General features: G+C 47.6%; 1 protein-coding gene across 9 annotated transcripts in view; it reads right to left on the bottom strand.

Moving 5' to 3' along the window:
* Positions 1–18,170, bottom strand: part of PIGL (phosphatidylinositol glycan anchor biosynthesis class L) — a 66,880-nt gene that overhangs the window by 18,706 nt on the left and 30,004 nt on the right. For 3 of the 9 annotated variants that reach the window (XM_074557086.1, XM_074557087.1, XM_074557093.1), the window contains 4 exons: positions 13,712–13,802; positions 11,702–11,773; positions 8,026–8,093; positions 552–583 (listed from right to left, as the gene is read on the bottom strand). In XM_074557086.1, the coding sequence (XP_074413187.1) occupies positions 552–583; positions 8,026–8,093; positions 11,702–11,773; positions 13,712–13,802 (263 nt within the window). Of the gene's footprint in view, positions 1–551; positions 584–8,025; positions 8,094–11,701; positions 11,774–13,711; positions 13,803–14,230; positions 14,282–17,683; positions 17,701–18,170 lie in introns of those variants that run through there. The other 6 variants (XM_074557088.1, XM_074557089.1, XM_074557095.1 and 3 more) reach the window with 4 other exon arrangements.

The raw sequence follows: 18,170 nt of genomic DNA on the forward strand, positions 1-18,170 counted from the left end.
TAAGAGCTGCAACTCTGCTGTAGAAAAGGAGCAACCTCCTTCTGTACTTTGTTTCTTTCCTTTCCCCGCTTGTACAGAGAATTTCTCAGATTCTTGCTCACAGGTGGAAGAAGCCACTACAGTTTGTTGTGCCACTGCAGATTTCAGATTCCTTTCTGAGTTTGGTGGAGGCTTAACTTGCTACATGCAATTATTTTTGGCTAAGTGGGCAATCATTTCTGAAGCTTGTGTCACAGAAAAGGAAAAAGGTTTGTAAGCAGGATGTGACCAAAAACTCTGTGACTAAGCTGAGGGACCTGGAGAGAGCACTCAAATTCCCCCAAGAGGCACAGGCCAGACACTGCATCACACCAGGACAGGACAACCCCAAGGGACTGAAAAGTGACTGTAGAGAAGCCTGAACTGGTAAAAATTGCAGGAAGACAAAAGTTCAGCTGTGGGTTTCATCTGCAGTGCAGGGGTGAGTTGGGCAGCTGGAACCTGGACACAGCAGGGATGTCAAGGACTGCAGGGTGGGGATGTGGGGTGGAGGGGCGGTGATGGACTCCTACCTTCAGGTAACTTCCCCTCTGAATGCAGGTACCTGTGAAAGAAGAGATACAAGGGGTCAACATTTGAGTGGAATGACTCAACCTCTGATTTAACAGGAATAAAACCTGCACATTAAACCACGACTTTTCACTGAACACCCAGTGACAACGGCCAAACTTGTGAGAAACTCCAAGAGCCCACACTGGCTGCACCTCAGGCAGGGCTAAGCCTCATTCCCCACACTATTCTGCCACTCCTTCCCTCATCCTGCCTGCTGGGACACACCGCAAATTAGCTTCATAAATCAAATTCACTCTCAGACTTCCCAAGGGAAACCCAAGAGGCTGCCAAAGGCTGTTCAGCCCTGGAAGCACCTCTGGCTCTGCTGGCCATGGGAATTGTCTCAGTGGCTGCTCTTCTTTGGGGACCAGCTCTTTGTTTCTAACCCAGGCTGGCCCTGGGACATCTGAGAAGCAGCTCTGGCTTTTTGCTCACCAAGACTTTGATCCCTTCATGACTTTGTCCTGGGAAGTCTCTGCAGCAAAACAGAACAGGAGGACCAAGGATGGGAGATGAGAATGGTGGTGGCACTTCCATCAGGAAGTGTAAGCAAATGGCCCTGGGATGGTGAGGACATCAGGGGGTGTTCATTTCAATTCCTTTCTTAATTCTCTTGTTTTCCCTGCTCGTGGCTTTGGAGCCATCCTGGATTTGGCCCACGGCAGGGCTGGGAAGCAGCAGGTCTCCAGCAGATGGCACTCAGGGCTGTCCCACACCCAGCCCTGCTCTTCCAGGAGAAAAAGACATCCAAACAATGGAACATTTGCCAAAAGGAGAAAGGAAATAATAATAAAAAAAAAGTTATTTAACCCTGTGTAATATTTAAAGAGATTGTTATCACCTAATAGTGGTGTATCTGACAAAGGACAATGTGCCAGTTCATGTGTAAATCAGCCAGGATAAAACATGCATTATATGTAAACTGCTGTGTTTCTCCAGTCACTTTCAAACTAGGATTATCTCTGGCTGTTGGTTAAGTTCAAGGAAAAGGATTAGCTACACAGGCCTAGACAAAATAGGAAGCACGGAGTGATGAATACCCAATGCAATACAAAGCAGAAGTCAAGCCAGAAATGCAGGTCATGACAGAACTCAAACAGCAACCAGAAAACATATTTAAACAGATTCTCCTGCCAGTGGTGTCCTCTGCTCCAGAGCCAGAGCAATGCCATTTCCTGCTAAACAATGGCCTTGGAACAGTGACTTGGCCACCTCCTGGCCCACCACTCAAGCCTTACTCTGACAAAGACTGTTAAATGTTGCCTTGAAATTTAAATATCTCCATTAATATCTGCTCTGCTCTTCTGCCAGAGGTTTCTTCCCCCACAAATGGAATCTGGCCCCCCAAAGAAATGATTCAGCACTTGGTTCAGTTAGTAGGGTGGGAAACTTTTAGAATAAGCTTGGAGAGATAAAGCAGTGAGTGGTTGTGAAAATTGGCAAACTCTGAAAGCCCAGTGTCTGTTCTGGGTGTGCTGCTCTGCCATGGAGGCACCTTCAAAGCCCTGAGCTACTCCAGGAGGGAACCAATAATAACCATCCTGTCACTGGAAACAGGAGTGAGAGATCCAGCTCATGTGGAAACGATTCAGAGGAGCAGGGAGCATCTTCAGCAGGGAAGAAAAATGTGATTCAGCAGTAAATGAAGGAGTTTGTGCTTGTGTAAAGGTTCAGGGAGACACAAACTGTGTTTGGTTACTGAAAGCTCCTCAAAGCTGCTGCCAGCAGATCTGTCACTCATCTGGAGGAACAGGCATGAAGAAACTGCATCGCTCCTCATCCTTTTTGTCCCAATCCAAGTGCTTCAATTCTCAGCAAGGCTCAGTGCAGAGCCCTGGGAACAGGCTCCACCCAGCTCTGTGTGCAGAGGAATTGCAGCCTTGCTCATTTGTATTTCTCTGTGGTTGCAGAGAGAGAGAGAAACACGAAGCTCTACCTCCTGCACACGTTCACAAAATGAGCCAATCCTCTCCCAAATCCATCTTCTCACTCCCATCTCCACCCTGCTGGAGAGTATCCATGGGACACTTCCAAGTAGAGGAGAGGTTGCAGCTCTCAGTTGTTGCCATTTTGGGAATGTTGTTTTACAGACTGGACTTGCTGTGGTTTGGTCGAAATGAAAGAGTTTGGCATAAAATCTCAAAAAGTAAAACACAGGCTCTTTTTCAGGAGATTTTTCCATGTGGGTGTTTTGTTTTTTCTTCCCGGAGAGACTTTTTATAATCTTTTTTAAACACAAAGTGACCTAAGGTGGCTCAGTCCCGCCCAGTGCCCAGGTGCCAGAGCCTGGTGGTCACAGGGCACCTCTCCTGCAATGCCTGTGGTGGGTTCAGGTCCAGTGTGAGACCCTCTGCAGTGAGAATTTGGGAAGACCATGAGACATCCCAAGGCTCCAACCATTTCTGCCCTGCAAGATCTCAGCCCCAGCTCCTCCCTCAAGGCCTTGCTTTGAAGGCTCTGCAGCCACCAGCTCCATCTGTTCAGCAGAAACACTGAAATGGCCCAAACTGCAGGACTGAGCTGGCTCCCAAATCCCCTGTCTTCACTCAGGCATGCTCAGGAAAGGTGTGAGTGGGTCAGCTCCTCTGTGGCACTGAGCAGAGAAACCTCCCAAGAAGGAACAAGTCCAGATGGAGCTGAAACCTCAGTGCTGGGGAGCACAGAACTCCTCTGGGGCTCATGTCCACGAGGGTGTGTTACAGTTGGGTGATTTTCTGTTTGATGAGAAGTTTTCATTGAATTCAATGACTTCACTCTCCAAACAGTTTCCCAAGCCAGAGGCAAAACCCTTCACTGAACTGACTGCTGGCTGCTGTGGAGCACTGGGGAAATAGAGTTTTGAAGAGCATGGCAAAGAATGGATGTCTTAAAGCTGCATTGGGGCTCCATTTCGGATCCCAACCTCTAATCTGCCCAATTAATCTGATGAAACAGATGTGAAGGAGGAAGAACAGGCAGTCTCCTAGGAATCACAGAGACATTAGAAGGATATCCTTGCCAGATGTTGGATGTTTGCTCTCTGGAATGCCTCCTCCCTCCCTAGCTGTATTTTCTGGTTCCATTTCCATGCACCCTGAACTACACCATGGAGGAGCACTCTGTACAACACTGCTCAGGCTCTCTGTGCTCACACGTGGGGCAGTGGCAAAAGATGGTTCTGCCAGTGACAATCCAGATGTTCCAGCTGCCAGAGCTGTCCTGGCTCTGTGCTTTGGGCCTTGCACTGTCTGGGAGAGCAATGTGCAGTGTCACTGCTCCCCTCACTGTGACACAGAGAAGGACACCCCCTGAGGCTGCTTCTTTGGGAAAAAACCTTCTTTAGGGGGAATCCCTTCTGTGCTGGTGCTCCATGTTCAGCTTTAATCCTGATGGTTCTCAACAGTGTCATGGAAGGGCACTGGGATGAATGAACTTGGTCAAACGAAGGAATGAGGGAAAGGGATAAAGGAAAGAGATAAAATCTAGAACTCCACACCCAGCTATGGGATAAATGCCAGGGCAGAGAGCTTTGAGGGAAGTCTCAGGGATAGACAGCAGAGTACAATTCTGTCTCAGCCTTATGGGGACAGTCTGGCTGCAACCACAGCCATCACTCATAAGCTCCCCCAGGACTTTTAATATCAGTAAAACAAGTGAGAAATGCACAGGCTGTAGCTGCTGAAAGGAGAGAGAGATCTTCCAGCCCCCCACTGTAAGAAGGCACCAAATAAAAATGGTAAATGGGATATCCTTCACTTTTATCAAGCTAATCACCCAAACCCAGCTTCCTCCCTGACATGGCCTTGGAAATTCCACAAGAGCTCGCAGCAGAACTGAGCTTTGTTGGGGTGGGATGCAGTTGGTGGCCTCTGAGAATGGCTCCCACCCAGTGGGACTGGCTGGACACTGCTCCTCTTTGTTTCCATGGATTTGCAGCTGGCATTTACCCAACCCTCCCCTTCCAGGAGGCTCAGTGCAGCCCTCTGCACAATGTCCCTGGCATTGGCAATTCAGGAGTGGGGCTTTCAGTGGCCAGGCTGGGACATGGCAGTGCCATGAGGCATTGGTGGCACTCAGGCTGCATCTCAATCCACTGCTGAGTGATAAAGCTCCCAAATATCATCTCTGCACAGCCTCATTTACAACCTGCCACAGAGCTGGTGAATGTTCACAAACATCCTGCAGGACTGGGAGGTGTTTTTCCAAATGGAACTGACGAGAATAGGCTCAGCTAATGATTCCTTGATGTAGCTTTTTATATGGCATCATTGATAGAAGTTTTATGGATGCAGTTGCTATAACAACATAATGCACAGTGGTTAAATATAGCAGCTCCTATTTTCCACTCAGTTTGCTCTGCCCTAAGCAGACAAGACTATTCTTTTCTGTTCTAGCTGGGATAAAATGGATTTGAAAGCTCACTAATAAAAACAAGTGGTACAGTCCTCCCTCCTCCTCCTCACAAAGATGATTCCTCTCCATCCTAAGCAAGCAAACAACAAACCCAACAGCCCCCCATTTGCCAGGCTCCTGGGCAAGAGGGGCTGTTTAAAATCAAAATGCACAGTGACTCATGCAAAACTAAACCACCTTGATGCTATATGTGATCTCAGAGCAGGCACTGCCATTTCAGAGTGCAGCAAAGAGAGGTTCTCCAATGTTCCTGCCACACAGTATTTACCAAGCTCATTACACAGTGCCTTGTGACTGCCCAAATGCTGAGGGGATAGAGTGACCTGGGTGTCACTCAAAACCTGCTCTTCCTTGAGGATGAGTGTAAAGGATCCAACCTCCCATGGCAACAGGGAAAGCTCCTGTTTTGGGGGATAAAAGAGGATGATGTTGCCAAATCAAGCTACAGGAGATTGCTTCCAGTCCTCTCTGCTTTGCTGCAGTGGGTTTTTCTTGGGTTTGGGTTGAGTTTTTTTTCTGCTTGGAAATACAGAACTGAAATACTCCCAGGGGAGACTGAAATCAAATAGTAATTTGTGTTTCTCTCCCATCCTGTTTTTTCTTTTTTTTCCCTTGCAAAGAACAAATCCATCCTTGAACCCTGGCATTTCCCAGTTCCTCCCAGATCTGAAGGCCAGGCAGGCACACAGCAGCAGCTGGACTCCTGCAAGCTGTCAGGAGGAAGGCTGCTGCAAGGGAAAGAGCTCATTTCTTCTGAGCAGCTCCTGCTCCTTTGAACATAACCTCTGTTCCAGACGCTGGAAAGAATATTTATGCCCTTACCAGACAATACTGAGCATCTGCTCACTATGACCATTTCCTGAACTGCTTTATTCCTTTTGAAGCTGTTCAATAATTTGCACCTCCTGAAGTGAGGAGGGTCACAGAGCCCATTCCAGCCCTGCTCTTGCAGAAAGTAATCTCATGGAAGTGGGCACAAGCCTGTCCCCCAGAGACTGGGAGCATCCAAAAGAGCTGAGGATCACTGCACCAGCTTCATCCTTTCCTCCAGTTTTCACAGTGGAGGCAGAGCCCTGCAGGACTTGTTTAAAGAAGGTTAATAAATACATTGCAGATGATACCTGGAGGGGAGAGGTCGTTTGCCTTTCCCTTGCCATGCAGCCCTGGGGCCCCAGGGGCAGCCACTGCTGCTCTGCAGAGCTCTGCTGGCACAGGGGCACAGGAGAAGCCTCAGTTTGTGCTCCCAGAGCTGCCTGGACTGGCCAACATGTGAGAACTCATCAGGGCACTGAGAGTCAGGAGTGATACAGTCACGCTCTACTTCCTCCATAACACAAACTGAAAAATAATGAGGGCAAGCAAGCCACTAAAAATAAACTTAACCTTTCAGCAGCCACGGCATCACTCCTGCCACATGCAGATGATGGGGCTACCATGATTAATTCTGCTGATTCAGGACTGGAAGGGAGACAAGACACAAAGCAGCCCTGAGTTAATGAGAATTGCTCGTGCTCTGGTGTCCCTATCAGCATGGATCTCATCAGCCCAGAGTGTTCTGCTCCAGCTGAACACCAATGCAAAGCTCTGGCTTCAAGGGAATTGTAGACAATGAGCATTTCCTGGTAACATGCTCTGAGACAAGAGGAGGGTTAGATCCTCACTGCACACACAGGAAACACAAAGCATGAAGGTGGGAAAGTGATTTCTGCACAGCCACAAAGTAAGACAAGAGTAGAACTAGGGTCAAAATCAAGAATTTTCCTTAAAATTTTCATATATAACTCAGCTGCTAACTTGTTTTCCCATGATCACTTCAGGGTGGAGGAGGACACCTAACAACCTGCCTTTCATTCCTCTTTGTAGGTCATAGAGCAGTTGAGTGAGCAAACAGAGCTGCAGGCAGCTGGAAGCTCTTTAGGCCCTCTGTGCCAATGGTGTGAGCATTGGTCATCAACCTCTGCTCTCAGTGTTCAGCCTCTCCCCAACCTCTGCTCTTCAGTCATCAACCTCTGTTCTCACTGTTCAGCTTCTGCCCAACCTCTGCTCACTCCTCAAGCTGTGCCTGAACCAACCTCCCCACCCAGCCCTAACACAGCACTGCTTGCTTTAACCCCACCCCCTCTCCTCTGTTAGGCAATTCCAGAAGTTGCTGGGAAAAGCCACGATCCCTCTCTAACACTGAATTCCAGCCATCAAAAGCTCTCAGCATCTTCCCAGAGGAGCTAGAGGTCCCAGTATGAGTTCTGTGGCACTGCAGCTTTCTCTAGGCAAGTGAGGAAGGAAAATCACTGTGATGTTGTCAGCAAGGACAGCCAGAAGAATTTGTTTATTTGAATTGCACAGATGATTCAGAAAACAAATGGGTGCTATAAATACAAAGCTGTACTTGCAAAGAGTTCTTCTCATGCCTGGGAAAGGCAGGGGCAGCTCTGGAGGAAATCTCTCTAGGACACAGAAAGGTCTGAATGAGCAGAGGGTTAAAGTAAAACACAGTGGCTGTGTTGCCAGCAAAATCTGAGTGATTTTAATAAAGGGATTTCTGTATATTAACCTCACCATCACAATATGGAGACACGGGGTCTCAAAATGTAAGGGATAAAATGGTGAAGGAACTAACAGACTACTCCTAAAAGGGAATAGGGACAGCGCCACTGAAAGAGCAATGTTCTTGGGCAGAGAGGTAAATTCAGGCACCTGGACAAGATGGCAACATCCTCTGGTGAAGAACTTTCCAAAAGCCACCAGCTCAGGCATCAGGTATTCCCACACTCCTCAAAGCAGAGTGCAAAGAGATCTGTGGCATATTTTAGTGGGATCAAGGACAGGAAGAGCAAAGAGGGCCCAGTGAAAGGGAGACTGGCAAGGCCCCAGCTGATGGAACACTAAAGATGCTGTAGGTCATTTCCAGAGCTGTGGCAGTTTCTCCAGCCAGTGTCACGTCCCACAGCCTGGCTCTGAGTGGGAACAGTGAAGTGAACACTGCCCTGGTTCTGTTTCCTCAGCAGCACCAGCCCAGCCCAGAGAAGTGTGCAGACATTGTACCTGACAGCCTTGTAGAGGGAGATGTGGTTGGCATGGCCACTCACTCCTCCTGCATCAAACGTCACCACCTGCAACAAACACACAACAAGAAGCATTTAGGAGCAGGAGGAGGAGCCTGAGCAGTTCCCAAATTTGACATCCAAGCCCTGCCCCAGCCCGTTGTGTCTAACGAGCTGTTTATGTGTTGCACAATGAGGCCTTGTGTGTGAACTCCTCATGCCACAGAAACACAAGCAAACAAACAAGGCACTCTGGAAGCAGATGAGTGCACAGCCCAGCAGCCTGAACAACAGAGAGATGACAAAGATCGTGTCCCCACTGGCAGGATGCACTTGTTACTTATTACCAGGGCAAAAGGTCACTTTCAGAGTGATCTGTTGCAAATGTGTTCCTGACCCGAGAGGTCCAGCTCTATGAATCACTCTCCCCTGGACCTGAGAACATCCTCCAGTGCCTGTGGATGGCAGGGGGAAGCCATGGTTCAATCAGGACATTGCTGCAACACGAGCCACACAAGCATGTATGACTGTCCTGGCTCTGACAGGAGAAGAAGCCTTTTTAAACAATCTGAATGCACTTTTGTACAACCAAATCAGGCTTTTCACTGAGTTAGATTGTATTGTTAATTGCTTCTCTGCAGGGAGAAATGGGAACTCCAAAATGCAGAAGTAATGTGTGCACAGAGCATTGCCCAGAGCCCAGAACAGCCCTGGCTCCCTGCCCTCAGACCCACCCACAGTGTGCCAGGCTGAGGCATCACCCTGGGAGCCCTCCCTCTGTGCAATGGGCACTCAAAGGCTCCCAGTGCCAACCAGGCAGCCGAAGTGGCAGCACAGAGTGTGGAAAGGACAGAGAATGTGCCATGCTCTTTGCAGGGAGTGACAGTGCCAGTCCCTGGGCAGTGCAAAGCTCAGTGCTTGCCCTGGGAGAGGCCCAGCAGCAGAGCTCTCCACAGCTCCCTTCTCTGGGAGCAGGAAGAAATCATCCACTCCCACGTTTCAGGCAATGTTTGCTTCCTTGCCAGCTTGTTCTCTCTTCAGGGAAGGAAATGCTGCAGCCCTGCTCACTCACAGCACCTCCCTTCCCAAAATCTATTTTATATGCAGGGCCTGGAGCACTGGGTGAGAGATCAGGGGAAGATCAAAGCCACCGAGCCCATCCTGCAACCTGCTCCTCCAGCAGGAGAGGCCCTCCCAGCCAGGGGATATTGAGTCAGGAGGGAGAGGAAACACAAAGGCAGTGATGAGAAATACTTCAAACCCCACAAACTTCACACAAGCCTGCTTACAAACCCACCCACCCACAGTCAGACTTTGCCCAGTGACCAGCAAGCCCCAGGTTGCTTTTTGCTGGCAGGAGCTGGTGGGACTAAAATTGGTTTCATTCACATACAAAAAAGCATTTTTTGTTCTCTATTTTATAAGGAGAAGAAGGATGTGTTTAACCTTGGCTGCTGCTGCACATCAGCACTGGCAGAGAGCTCTGCAGGCCATGGGGCTGAGCCCTCCTTGTGGACATCAGCTTGTGGAGGAGCTCATCATGAAATTCAGCACAGCTCAGGGTGAGCACAGCACCCTGGACTTTGCAGATAAGAAAAAAACACACTCTGGAGTCACTGCTACTTAGAGTGGTACTTCCCTGAGATGACAACATCCCCCACTCACTGCAGGCAATAAATTCCTATTCAGGTGAATAACAGTGTGATTCTGATAAGGGCTGGACTTGCACTACAGCTTTTTACTCAATGGGGACAGAGAGAGGGTTTGTCTCTTCTGCCTGCTCCCTGATTTTCATGTAATTTGTACAAACAGAACATTTTTAAGAGCAACACCCTGCTGTCAAACGTGGTTGAAATTAGCCAATGGGCTCTAAAGGCTTTTGAAACATGCATGTGCACATACATATAAATACAATTGCATTATTCCTGTTTCCTTAGGAAACCAAACTAAAAACCCCAGACAAGCCAAAACACACATTTTTTCTTCTGCGGAGGTTACAAGAGAACAAACCAGAGGACTGAGATAAGAGATTTCAGTGAGCAGACTAAATAAACTAATCATTGTTTTTACAAAACTGGCTCGGGCCAACTGTGGGAGCAACAAGGCTGGGCTAGGAAATATTCTTGACATGGGAATTATCTGTTCAGAAACACCTTTGGAGGTTTTCCTTCTCCACATCTGTTTTGAAACAGAAGCTGCTGAGCTTATGTAACATCTGAAGCAGCTGAAGAGATTACAGAGAGCCCATTTTCACTTGCTGTAGTCCAGTTTACTGTTATAGTTTACTGAATTGCCTGTCTCTTCAAATAAAGGGATTTTTAAGTTCAATTCCCAAGGTATCTGCACAGTGACTTGGCCAAGGTGGCATTGCTGTGTGTGATCCCTCTCAGCACACATCTGGCTCTGGGACAGCAGGGATCTCCCACCTTAAATATACCATATATCATCTAAATATCTATATAAGTAATCAGGGCTCTGATTCCACAGCACCACTGTGCTGTTCATGACTTGAAGCAGGCAGCAATCACATGTAAATCAATCCCTCTGGCTTCAGGGATTCATTTCATTGATAAGGAATTTGAATTTCTTTCTCACATGCTGAAGATATTTTCACACGGGAGCATTTGCTCCTTCCACACAGTGCAGCTCCTGCTGTGCTGCCTTTTAACTCCCAACCTGAACCAGGCTGATGATGAAATCAAGCAAATAATCAGGACAGGATGAGAAAACCTGAACATCTTGAAAGTGTCTGGCTTAAAAACAGGCTTAGCCAGTTCTGGGAGCGAAAGGCTGGGATAGTAAATATACTTCATGTGGAAATTATTGCTCAATGAAATCTTTAGGGCAAGAGGGAGTTCCCTCCCCACACCTGTTCTGAAATGGGAGCTGCTGCTCTTGCTGGTTTTTCTTCTGGGTGACCTTGGTATTCAGGAAATGGAGCTTTCACTGGTGGAAGCCAGAGCAGCAGCCAAGACAAACAGGTCCAGAAATCCCTTCCGGAGAGGGGAGAGCACAGAGGAAATTACTCAATTACCAGCAGAAGAGAAAACTCCTGAGAGCCCTGGAGTCCATGATCCCTCCTCACACCTCAAAGCTGAGATTCTCCTCCTCTCTCTGGTGTCACACAGTGATTCAAACACAGCAGACATCTGTTCAAAGGTCTCTCCTTTTTAACAAGAACCATCCCTTAAAATGCCACAGCAAGCAATTCCCCTTCTCATGGCCTTCCCTGAGCATCTCTCCTTGCATTCCCAGAGCCCAGGGAGGCACAAACTCCCTCTGAGTCCTTTCTGAGTTTGGAGATGTCTGTTGTGTTTGATTTAGGACCAACAAGAGCCTGCCTGGAGCTCACACAATACTGTGTAACTTCTTTTTTTCCACACCAAACACTTTCTAATCTGGATCAAGACAGAGCAGCCTTGGCTGCCTCTCCCTGCAAGACTGGCTTTTGCTTGGAAATCCAGCAGGCAGGAAATAATTCCCAAAGTCTATAAATTAGTTTTGGCTTTGAGTACATCATTAATTTCTGTGTCTGCACTATTTAATGTAGAGCTTGGATGAAATATGTCCCTGTAGCTCCCAAAATGATTGAGCTACTCCTGGACTTCCAGGGCAATTGAACAAATGAGTAACCATGTAATGGAAGGAAACTACACAGAACATGAGGGACTCCTTGCCTTGCAATCCTTCCTTTCAGACATGCTGGAACTGCAGCCCCTGCTCCACTGCCAGATGGAACACAGCATGTTCTGGAAATAAAGATAATAAAGATACCACTGTCCATGCTGTGACTACTGGGGGAACTGGGGAAAGTTTTCCCACTGGGACAGCTACAACAATACACACCCTCCAGTCATGCTGACTGCACTGAGCTGGTCTGAAACTCTGTTAGTTTTTGGTTTTTTCATGGCTCTTTTAACATGCTCAGCCAATTCTATCAATTTCAACATTACTGATAAATGGACTCAGTTTACCTTTCAAGGCAAGGCTGTTGGGTTAGAACAGCAGAGACATCACAGAGAGCAAGCTCTGAAGTTTTAAATTGCACAATGTTTAACAAAGGTACTTAGGTACTTCTCTCACTGTTGTTGGCAAATTCAGTCTGCTCCTAAATGAATGGTATTACAGCAAACAGCTGAGACCTGTGTGATTGCTTGGGACACTTCAAATAATGAACATTTCCAGAGCAGTTCATTACCAGCTGCCCCTGCTGCTGCTGTGTCCTGCTGCAGTGATTTGTGCTCAGTGCTCAGGGAAGAGCTGATGGCAATGCAGGGGCTCCCATCCTGGCAGGGCCAGCACCAAGCCCAGGAATGTTTCCCACTCTGCAAACCCCACATTTCCCACTCTGCAAACCCCACATTCCCTGTTCTACAAACCCCACATTCCCTGCTGTACAAACCCCACATTTCCTGCTCTGCAAACCCCACATTTCCCTGCTCTGCAAACCCCACATTTCCCACTCTGCAAACCCCACATTTCCCACTCTGCAAACCCCACATTCCCTGTTCTACAAACCCCACATTTCCCACTCTGCAAACCCCACATTCCCTGCTCTGCAAATCCCACATTTCCCTGCTCTGCAAACCCCACATTTCCTGCTCTGCAAACCCCACATTTCCCACTCTGCAAACCCCACATTTCCTGCTCTGCAAACCCCACATTCCCTGCTGTACAAACCCCACATTTCCTTCTTTGCAAACCCCACATTTCCTTCTCTGCAAACCCCACATTTCCTGCTCTGCAAACCCCACATTCTCTGCCCAGCTCAGCCCTGTCAGTGGCACACCCCAGGCTCCCCCAGCACAAACAGCTGGAGTTTAATTTTCCCCCAGGCAGAGATCTAATCCTTCCTAACCATCCAGAGGAGCTCTGGTGTTTTCAGAATTTCTTCTGGGGTTTTGGTGCACTTGTCCCTGCGCCCCTGAGAGTCACAAACATGCAGTACAAATCTGCCTGTGTTTGGAGCTTTCAGATTAGATTAAAAACTATCTATTCAGGGGGCCAAAAGGCACAAAAGGAGTCCAGGAAAAGTGCATTTGTCTCTGTGCACAGCAATGAATTTCATGGAAAATTAGCCTCAGAATCAATACAAAGTTGGATGCATGATGCTGGTTTTGTGCTCGTGGGGCTTTCATGCTGCAGGAGATGTGGTTTCTTGTTTTGTGAAGTGCTGAAAGGCTTTGAGAGTTTGGTGATTTTGCTGCTAATCAGTGTGTGACAGTGCCATGCCTGATCAAAGCAGGGTTCAACAGAGAAGAACAGAACACAACCCTTTCCATGCTTATGCCCTTATTCCTGTTCTGTGGGAAAAAACCCCAAACTATTCCAGTGCCAGGAAATGTCTCCAGTTTAATATCCTTCAATCCTGACCTATAACCCTGCTAATCAACCTCTCTAACACACATCTGCCAATGGGCTTCAAATCTAAGCCTAAACCAGAGCCCAATTTGGCTCTCTCCTTCACATGGTTACTTTAAAATACAGAAACCATTTGAAGAGTTAGAAAAGTGAAATTCCTCCACTGTTTGTTTTTCAGTGGGAAGCAAAGAAAGCTCTCCTGAGAGAGAAGATACATCCTAACCTCAGAGACTCCACAGAAAGCTTCCAGAGGAAAAGGCAAAGCCCAGAACACTGGCTCAGGAGCAATGTGGCAATTGCCAGTGCTGCAGAAAGTGTCACATTACCAGGTTGATGTTCTTGGCTTCTATGTGCTCCAGGACAAGGGTGGCCAGGAGCTGAGTGTCCCACTCCACAGCAGGATCATCAGGAAAATCCCTGGAAACGAGAAGGGCCATCAGTCACTTCACTGCTGAGAACTTTGTAAAGACCACTCTGGAACAGAGGGATCATCTTAATCACAGAATGAAATCAAGATCTATTTATTTACAATATAAAACCAGCTTAAGAGTCTTACAAGCTTGGATACTGGAGGGTTCAAAGAGGAAGAGCAGTTCCAACACCCTCCTCATGGATTTGTCAAGGTCTCCCTTTCCTCTTACCATCAAGGCAGACTTTGTGACTACTTTACTTCAAGCAATATCTATTTTGTAAATTCTTTTTCTTGATTTATCCCAATCAATTTTAAAACCCCTTTAAAAACACATTTTTCTGAAAGACCTCCCAATCATAATCTACTGGTGAATTACATTGGGAAGGTACCAAGCAAACTCCTGCTGTCATTTATTCAGGAATAATCCACTAACCACAACCAGAGGACAGCAGAGTTGTAATTATAGGGCTTGGATTTGATAGTAGCTGTTCATGTGTTTATTTTGTGCTCTGCATACCCAGCTGGTATGCAGAGCACACTGTGACTGAACTCCCTGCCTGGGTATTTTGGATTGCAGGACTCTAGGGGCAGGGACCATGAGCCAAATGCAAAATAGCACCAGACAGCCAAGAGAACATTCCATATTTACACAACTGAGAGCTGAATGTGACCCCCCAGTCATTATGTTTGAATGATGCCAAGAAAACATTGCTCACAAAGTTGCAAAGGTTATTAGTAACAATAGGATAACACACAGCTGCTAAAACCCAATAATGACATGTTTAACTGGGCTTGTTCTCAGACCTTTTCCCTGCTCTGGAAGTCTGATAATCACTGTGAGGTGGTTCAGCAGCAAAATGACAGCACAGCATTCCCCCACAGAGCCAGGGGCTGCAGCTGAACCTCTCCAGCTGTTTGCAGCCACATCCAGCCCTGCTCAGGCCTTGCTCCCTCCCTGCTGCAGGGACAGCAACATCTGCAACAAAACTACAGGGAAAATCTCCTTGGCACACTCCAAAATAAACCTCAGCCTGGGTCTCCAGGAGAGATCTTCTGGCCACAGATTGTCCCACTGCTGTTAACAGTAGTTGGAGTGGAAGGAACAACTTTATGTCCAAACTGACCATTAGATTTTCTGTTGTGTTACATGTTCCTGTTCAACTCAGGCTCAAATAATGTGAATTAGAAACCCCAGCACAAGGGAAGGAGTTCCTGCACCAGGCTGCACATCCAGCTCAGGTCCCTCTAGCAGCACTACAGCAACAGAAAGTTTTGTGTTGTTGGCAATTCCCTGTGGGACAGACAGCACCTCTGGTGATGGACACCAGACACCTGAATTTCAGCCCTGGTGCATCTGGTGGCTGCCTCAGCAGCATCACAAACCTGCATCTTTTACACCAACCTTCACACCTCCTGCTTGAGGAGGAAGTGGCCCAGGTGACTCTGAAGGTATGAGCAGTCCCAGCATGTCACAACAAGCCTTAAACTGAGCACATTTATAAATATGATTCACCTAAAACATCTCAAGAAACAGCCACACTGAGTCCAAGTGCAAGTGTGACAGGGCTTCAGTTGTTTGAATGATTCCTTCCAGGTCTGTCAAGCCTTAACCTGATAATATTAAAGCAGCAAATTATCCAACAGGGATTCTTCCACTGATCACTTGCAGTGCAAATATCATTCCTGTTTTTGGACAGGGCTTAAATGGAGGAAGTGAAGAGTCCTATTAAAACAGGAAGGGTGCTCCAACAGTGAGAGGTCAGGAAAAAAAAGTAGGGCTTGGAATTTATGATGTCCAGGAGGCTTTGGTGTCATAGCCACTGCACTCAGCTTTATTGGGCTGTTTCCAAAAAGGCTGCTGGGTAGTGGAGCAGGTTTTAACTAGTTTAGACAGATAAAGATCATCCTCGTCAATGGAAATGAACAGCTGGAGGCAACGGTTTAGAATCCCTGGAAACAAAACAATCTGAAGGCATGAGCAAATTAACTCCATCAACACTGAACTGATTGAGCAGGAATATTCTACCCAAAATTCTGCTTCTACCCAGTTGCTGCTGGTCATAGAGAGACCATTTACTGCCAGCAAGGAAAAGCAAATATTCTTCTTGCATCACATTTGTCAGGTACAGAAGAGAAGCTGATCTTGCCAAACAAGAGACACATGCACAGAAGCACATTCCTGACTCATTAATAGCCACGATGGCCCATGGAAGCATTCCCAGCTCATTCTGCAAACACAAAAACTCACACACAGCTAACTGACAAAGCCAGAGGCACCCAGGGAAGTCAGCAGAACTACATTCATTCAGCAATAAATACATTCATCTAGACTGCTCCAGGAAGTGACTTCTTTCATTGTAAGAGTTTGTAAAATACTTTATGAAGTTGGAAATGTGTTCCCATGATAGCAAGGGACGCACAGAAAACATGAGAGCTGTAATTTTCTGCCTGTCCTCTGGATATCAGTAACTGGGTACAATAAGGATGAAAAGGTGATGAAGAGAACTGAGTTCATCCACAGCCTGGCACACAGGACAGGATTACACGAGGTCTCCACATGCCCAGGGAACTCTGAAGGGACATCAAACCTCAAAAACTGCTCATAAAATCATACATGAAAAAAATATTTTTCCTAATATCATAAATAGGTTCTGCCCAAACCTGCACAGTCCCCCAAGGTGCTGCACTATTAAAATGAGCTGCACTCATTGCTTTCACCTTCAGGACCTTGTATGAGAAACATTCAGCATTTCAGTGGTTAACTGCACGCTGCCTTTCTGGCTAAGGCTGATAATGCCTCTGAGCTCAAGGTCGAAGGGCTGAGATAAAGGACTATAAAGGAGTGAAAATTAGCACATTCCCTGGAGCAGACTGGAGCTGGTCCCAGCAGACACCGTTCCCCTCCCTGTCCTCTGCCCCACAGAGCTCCTCGCTGCTGCTGTCAGTCACTGCCACACACCAAGACATAAATCCTGAGGGGGCTGTGGGAAGGGCACAGGGCTTTGGGCACTTGGCCATATTTCCATCAAACTATTATGGTCTGGAAGGGATGTTTATGGGATTCCACGTGTGTGATATTGAATGCAGGTGGCTGCTTGGATGCAGGGAAAAATGGGGAGATGAATAGGAGGAAAAAAATATTTTTAATGGAATAAGGCACCAGAAGAGTTTTTTTCCCAGGAATTTTCAGTGAAACTCATGCTGTGCACTGTACAGGGAATTTACAGCTGTGCCAGGGGATCTGCAGCCTCAGGAGAGGGAAATGGAGAATTATGCTGCAGTGTGGAGAAGGGTCTGTCTCTGCTCACTGATTTCAGCATGCTCAGAAAACAAAATCCTGCACCTTCCTCTGTACCCATCCACTGGTGGCAAGAACCAGACAGGAGCCCTGGCTTCTCCACCTCCCTGCCAAGCTGAGCAGAGCAGACACTGGCACGTGCAGCTGCCCTTCCCAAGGTTGGCCCAGGAAGGAGGCAGTGAATGTCCTGGATGTCCTGCAGCTCCCTTGTGGGGATCTGTAAGTGCCCACAGCAAATCACATCAGCATGAGGCACCATCCCACCTTGTGCAGGCTTGGCCCAGCAGCCTGAGAATGAGAGATGTCCAAAATCATCATCAATCATTTCTGCCTGGTGCCAGCTCCTCCCCAGGGCTCTCCTCTGCCTGTCCTGGGCTGGAGCTGCTCTCCCACCCCAGCCTGGAACACTCTGCACCTTGCCAGCCCTGCTGGCCCTGCCAGCAGCCAGCACAGCTTTGTAGGCTCATCTTTCTAGGAACATTTGTGCTCAAGATGACCAGATTCCTGTCATTTGGGAGGTCACTTTTGGCCAAGGTAGAGATTTCAAAGCCCTCACAGATACATATTGCCAAGTTATACCCTCCTTACATGACAGATGGCTCAGTCCCTGTCCAATTTTCCACTGCTCCCCTTCCACAGAGCTTTCAGCAGCAGCCAGGGTGTTCAGATGGACAATCCTCTCTTGAAGCCTTCCATGTAATTTATTCTGCTCATGAACTAAGCTCTCATGACTGCTCTAAAGGTTAAGTTGAAGCCAGCAGCTGGTCTGTGTGATGGCCACGTGGCTCCACACACAGCAAATGGGCTGTGGGATAACCTTGAGACCTGACCCTCTGTGAGCTGGGAAATGCCCAGGCCCCAGAGTCACGCCATGGGACAGCAGGGACCTCTCTGCCCTGACATGAAACTTTTGTGGGTGGCTTTTACAGGGAGCAGGCAATAGAGTGACTTCTTGGAGATGCTAAGGTCTCCATTTCCACATTCCAAGACACCAGTGCCAAACTTTCAAGGTGCCCATGTGATTTTCCATCCCACTACACACCAAAAGGGTCAGCATGAAAGAGCTTTCCCATTT

Source organism: Zonotrichia albicollis, chromosome 22 (assembly GCF_047830755.1).
Source record: "Zonotrichia albicollis isolate bZonAlb1 chromosome 22, bZonAlb1.hap1, whole genome shotgun sequence".
Lineage (NCBI taxonomy): Eukaryota > Metazoa > Chordata > Aves > Passeriformes > Passerellidae > Zonotrichia > Zonotrichia albicollis.